General features: G+C 44.2%; 1 protein-coding gene across 1 annotated transcript in view; it reads right to left on the reverse strand.

Moving 5' to 3' along the window:
- Positions 1 to 314: 314 nt before the first annotated feature.
- Positions 315 to 6375, reverse strand: part of LOC109487972 (pecanex-like protein 1) — a 27445-nt gene continuing 21384 nt past the window's right edge. The window contains exons 24-28 of the mRNA XM_019792099.1: positions 5784 to 5862; positions 5139 to 5413; positions 4043 to 4182; positions 3430 to 3647; positions 315 to 2540 (exon numbers count right to left, since the gene is read on the reverse strand). Coding sequence (XP_019647658.1) covers positions 2265 to 2540; positions 3430 to 3647; positions 4043 to 4182; positions 5139 to 5413; positions 5784 to 5862 — 988 coding nt within the window. The 3' untranslated portion in view covers positions 315 to 2264. The remainder of the gene's footprint in view (positions 2541 to 3429; positions 3648 to 4042; positions 4183 to 5138; positions 5414 to 5783; positions 5863 to 6375) is intronic.

Genomic DNA, 6375 nt, shown 5'->3' on the forward strand with positions numbered 1-6375 from the left:
GTAAGTGTCCACAGAAAAGTCCAGAGAAAACTAGGGAAGGGACAGTTATAGGAAACAAAAGATTTCATCTGTAGAAACTACCAGGCAAACACTACTAACACATTGGAATAAGGTATGAACAGTACAGAACGATTGAAAACTACAGCAAATCATTATCTAGAGTATGTAGCAATTGGTGAAAAGATGGCAACAATTTATAAGTACTGAAAGAAGACAGAGCACCATAGTACATGATATAATACAGTAGACTAAGACTGGTGAATGCTACAATGACAGAATTGCAACACCCCAGTAACAATGCACTGCTACACGCTACACGCTCCACCCAAGAGCAATCCAATCGTGTTACACTACTGCTACACTAAGCAGAAAGATATATCATAATTATCGCCTGCCTGCCCTTGAGTGCTGCTCACATGGCAAAGATACAAAGATAGCAATAGATGGCTCCGGCCCTGAGGCGTCGCCAAAAACGTGCAACACACCACCCCTGGGAATCTGTACACCACTGAGTGGGCCTCAGCCCTTTTTGTACAGCAATACACGTCTGCAGAACTCACACGTCCTGCCTTTTATGTACATCATACAAAAGAACAAAATCTATATATATATAGATATTTATAAATTATAATTTTTTGTACAGTTTCTACAGATTTCTGCAGAGCCTACTGGAATCACCATAGTTCGTTGCTCTGCTCGGCTCTAGGCTGACCACAGTGTCAGCGTATTGTGCTCTCATACATTCTCAATGACGTCATCTCAATGTAATTATAGTGCAACAGGTATTCTCTAACATGTTTGCATCTTCCTAACTGGTAATGATATTCCCCATGCTGTTCTGGTGTTTAGTACTCCAACCCTGTTACAACTACAAGTACACTCACAGTTCTCGGTTGTCCTGTAGTTTAACCCCATAAGACACTTGTCTAAAGCCATGAAAATCCCACGCATGTATCTGGTGGCTTCTGGTCTCATGAAGGTCTTCTGTAGAAAACCTCCATCATGGACCACAGCTTCCCTGTACTTATTCCATCACTTCTTGTGTACAGTATACTCTTATCATGAACCCCCTACAGTTGCTTGATCACAGGTAACAATAGTGTGTGCCTAACTTGTTTAGAGCACACCCTTACATAATGAAGAAGCCCTGCCAGTTTCAGCCTTTGAGCATTTCAGCAGAACGTACTGCGCCTGTGCAAAAGGTGTAATGTATTGTGCATGTCACTTCAGCAGAACATCTCTTTTAAGGTCATATTCGCATATATTTAAGGATGACATTACGTCATATAGTTTTGAAATGCTGTGTCGGAAAAGATACAGTCTGCAATGAGCAAAATTCTGATGCAACATTGACCAAACAGATTTGCAATCCAGTGAAAACTGTTAAAGATCTGGGTTTCGCACAGGCGCAGTACATGTATATTCTGCCAACGTGCTCAGCCTTTACAATTACTAGTATAGTCTAGACTTGATTGATCCAGCAGGATAGGCCACAGTTCCCATCAATGTACCTAATCGTTCTAATCTACATGAAGAAATCTTGTCTAACACACCTGATCATTTTCTGAATCTATAACAAATTATCAATGTCTCTACAGTGAGCAACAATTTCTTGTTGGAAACATACATGTACACACAACATATTTAGGTTATTTCACATAATTGCCTGATAGTCCTTGATATGTACACCAGTCATCAAATGCATCAATAAGAACCTATTCCACTTGTGATCTCTGAAGAGGACGTGGTAGAAATCCACAGTTGTTGGAAATGTTTGCCATTTCTTTCACGATGGGTCGCGATCTGTACCTGTGACAAATGGCGTACATTTGTAACTGATTTTCCCTCCTTGATTGTGAAGTTTGTGCCGTGAGAGTCCTGACATGTTGTGGAATTGCTCAGCAGCTGATGTGATGTGGCACAGTCTAATCTCCAAGCAGATCATACGGTGGCCAAGGTAGTATCCATTGGCCAGAGGAGTGTCCATTAGCCACCAGAATACAGCATTATCTGGTTCAGTAAGGTGCGTGAACTCCCACTCAAATTTGTCCCAGATTCAAGCTATAAACCACTTGTAAAAACTTTAATTGCTGTTGATAGGGGTACAAGGAGGGGCAGCAACACCATTTTTGAAAAGACGTGCTCCTCCCTGAGTCCCTGTGCAGATCTGGGGTGGCCAATGGATACTGCATGGCCAATTTAATACTGTCCTTTGTGGCCACCGAAAGATCTGCTTGGAGATTAGTACGGCCAGTTCCCCGTGGCTATACCTCCGCGCCCAGATCCAACACCCCGGACTCGGCGATCGGCACAAAGTTGTCCTCGATGCTGACGAGCAGGATGGGTTTGTCGACGTGCGAGCGGCGCGCGGCGTCGCGGTGGCAGGGCAGCCAGCGGTGCACGACCGTGCCCTCCATGCCCTCCCGCGGGCTCCAGTCCCGCCACACGCTCTTACCCCCCCGCTGACGCATGGACTCCTCCGGCCACTGCAGCCGCCGGCCCACATTCACCGTGTCGTACACCTGGCCTACGTCGATGATCTGTGCGGGAAACAGTTCAGGACATGTGGTTACTGCTCAGAACTAGGGTGCAATGTATGATGTAAAAAAAAAAAATTTCACGGCTCTCAGTGGCAGATATGAGATGTTGTCACATCGGCGCACCAAATCCGTAAGGTGTTTTTGGCACCCTGACAGACAGATTAGCCTAAGAGGCTCGGTGGGCGTCACTCCACTGTATAGGTGGGGAAGTCGTGTAGAGTGCCTTTCCCAAGGGCACAACGTCGGGCCACGGTGAGTTATCGAACCCGGGACCTCTCGGTTCCGAGTCCAACGTATGTATGATGTTACACTACACTTCAACACCTGGCCTATATCAATGGCAGAAACAGTTCAGGACTTGTGGTTACTGCTCGTAACTAGGGCAAAATGTTACACTGACACACACGATGGCCTACACAATATGATCTGTGGTGGAAACAGTCCAGGGCTTGTGGTTAGTGCTCAGAACATCTACTGAAAAGACTACATAATAAAAACCTCTTATAGTTTACACAATATTTAAGTACATAATGTTTCACTACACACAACACCCCAATGGGTGACATGTGTGTCATACAATTGGCCTATGTTGATGATCTGTGGTGGAAACAGCTCACCACATTACCTGGCTTACAATATTAATCTGTGGCAAGAACAGACCACAAATAACCTGCAATGTTTCACATGAGGTATAAACGAAACAATGGGAGTGGGTTCTAAACAGTTTGTAGTATGATCCATACTGTCTAAATTCTGCGTGGTGCAGGTTAAAGTTGTCTGGTGCAGGTAATTTTCAATGTTACCCGCCCCAGTACAGGTATGCAGACAAAAGTATTTTGAGCCATGACTTGAGTATAGTTCCAGTGAAGTAACTGCTTGTCTACGTTACCTGCACCCTCTGCATGAGGGCCTCCTTGCTGCCGTGGTCCCCGATGAAGCCGGTGATAGTTGCTATGGGCGTGGCCGTCTGCTTGTTGGCGGGGCTGGTGAGTGTGGAGGCGGAGGTGGAGCTCACGCTCAGACGGCTGGCGGGCGGCGCCTGGCTCTCCGTCGTGCCGGCGGTCACGCGGTTAGAACTGCCCGAACTGTGCCGGTGGAAGTGCCCACCTGACGGGGGAGGGGGTGACAGGATATGAGCCAACTACCAACATGGGCAAAATGCTGTTTTACCAAAGTTACTCAAGCAACTGGATAGATTTTGAAGCTTTGCCGACGGAAGTGTCTACCTGACAGGGATACAGGCAAACCTGTCAATCAATCAATCAATCAATCAATCAATAAATCAACCAATCAATCAATCAATCATTCAATCAGTCAGTCAGTCAATGTCCTTTCTTTAGACTGAAATGCTTGGAAGCAAACCTGTGTTAGTTGCCATAAACCATTATAGCTACCTGTCCATAGTAGTCACTTTTTGTTCATGCCTTGAATCATAGCTGGTGTGTTACACTGAAGGGAGGTCATACTGGCTATACCAAATTTTACAGATACAGATACAGTACCTGTGCTTGTGGTTGTAGTTGGTGGTGCAGGTGTGGAGCCTGACGTTGTGTTCTGCTGCTGCCCACAGTTGGTGTTGTCGTTGTTGTCCTGTACACCGGTCCCCCCACTGTTACACCCTGCTCCACAGGTCTTCCGTAACCTGGGGACAAAGTCATAGTCGTCACATGAAATCCCCGAGCCACTCAAGTACCGTACGCAAAACTAGATATATGAAAAAAAGTATTCAGCGTGCGTGTCATTCAGGCATGGAACAAACTGCCACCGCACACTGTAAATCAGAAAACCATCAATGGATTTAAAAGCAGCATTGACATCAAGTACATCAAGAACTCGATGGATATAGGAGCTACCAAGGGCTATCCGCCCACTTAGGCTTGTGTTGAACGAAACAGCAAAATCTCATTGTTTTCTGGCCTTCTCCATGTTTTGATAATGGATGACTTGATGACTTCTGGACTGAAACTCTATGCTCAATAGACAGTTACAACCTAACAGTAAGACCAATATCGAAGCCTGATCACTTTAACATTGATGACAGATCAGTGTGTGTTTTCTGACCTTTCTGACCTATGCTCAACTACAGACAGTTATATCCAAACATTGAGACCAATATTTAGCTTTATTATGGAGTGTTTTCTGACCTTCTCCATGTTTTGATAATGGACGAATTCTAGACTCAACTCTAGGCTCAACTACAGACAGTTACAACCAAACATTGAGACCAATATTTAGCTTTATTATGGAGTGTTTTCTGACCTTCTCCATGTTTTGATGATGGATGACTTAATGACTTCTAGACTCAACTCTATGCTCAATAGACAGTTACAACCTAACAGTAAGACCAATATTGAAGCCTGATCACTTTAACACTGGTGACAGATCAGTTTCAGTTTATTGCGATACCCTTTAGCCCGTTAGGGCTAATCTTCCAGGGCTCATACACATCAAGTGTTTTCTGACCTTCTCCATGTTTTGATGATGGATGAATTGATGACTTCTGGACTCAACTCTAGTCTAGGCTCTAGGCTAAACTACAGAGAGTTACAACCAAACATTGAGACCAATATTCAGCCTTATTATGAAGTGTTTTCTGACCTTCTCCATGTTTTGATGATGGATGACTTGATGGCCTCCAGACTCAGCTCGCCGCCCACGATGCTGTTGAGCTGCTCGTTGGTGTTGGAGTAGGAGGTTGTGAGGGGCGACACGTAGATGGGGTAGCCGATGGGCTGGTCGCACGACGAGTTGATCATGTTTCGCAGCGCCTGCTTGGCGTTCTGGATGGACCCGCGCTCGGGGTTGCGGTTGCGCAGGAAGACCAGCTCCTGCTGTTGGCCTGCCCACAGGCCCCGCACGCACTCTCGGTTTACCTGGGGGCAACGGGACAAAAAAAGTCAACATCAATACGCAAACTCATCAGGGATTTAGGTATGTTATAACATAATATTTAATTATGCTGTTGGCCTGCCCACAGGCCCCGCACGCACTCTCAGTTCACCTGGGAATCCAATTAATCATTGGGTATATATATATTTGTTTATGATAATGTTCCTGCTGCTAGCCTGACACACTCACGGTTCTAAGGACAATGGGGCAAAAAAAGTCAACATCACTATCCAGACACATCAGAGATTTAGGTGTTCTATAACATGATACTACAACAGCAACCGAGTAACATGACAAATTGGTTTTATTTCAAGCATGTTTCGTCTAACGATGAGTAGTGATGTTTTGTCTCACCTTGATGACTCTGAAGCTCAGGTATCTCTTGTTCAGCATGATGATCTTGTACTCGTCAGACCCATCATCAAGTACATGCCTGTGGGTACAAGATGTTACCATGTAAGTAGGTGTAAGCCTGGGAGCATCTGACAATACTATTGTCTTTTGCTGTAATAAACAACACATGGTTACAGAACTTAAGTATAGGGATACCCGGACATTTTTAAGATTAAAGAAATAAATAGATACTAGTAACTAGGAAGGTAACATTTGCAAAGCAAATGAATATTGTTTAGGCCATGTTGATTTGATTATATGGATGACATCCACGCGCGCATGAATTTTCGGCCGTTTCAAAAAAAAAAGTTTTCAACCATACTGTAAATCGTACAAAACAGTTGCAAAATGAGCAAAAATATACCGTAAGTTACAAAAAAACCATACCAATGTCGTAGAATGCCAAAATCAAACGAAAAAAGACTAAATTGTAAAGAAATGAACTTGAAGTCTAGATTATTCGCCAAACCATATTCTGTCCCATTTGTTCAACCCTCATGACCACGTAGATTTCATAATGAAAACAACTTTTTTTTTTTGCAAAACTTTTTTT

Source organism: Branchiostoma belcheri, unplaced genomic scaffold, assembly GCF_001625305.1.
Source record: "Branchiostoma belcheri isolate BF01 breed outbred unplaced genomic scaffold, Haploidv18h27 scaffold90, whole genome shotgun sequence".
Lineage (NCBI taxonomy): Eukaryota > Metazoa > Chordata > Leptocardii > Amphioxiformes > Branchiostomatidae > Branchiostoma > Branchiostoma belcheri.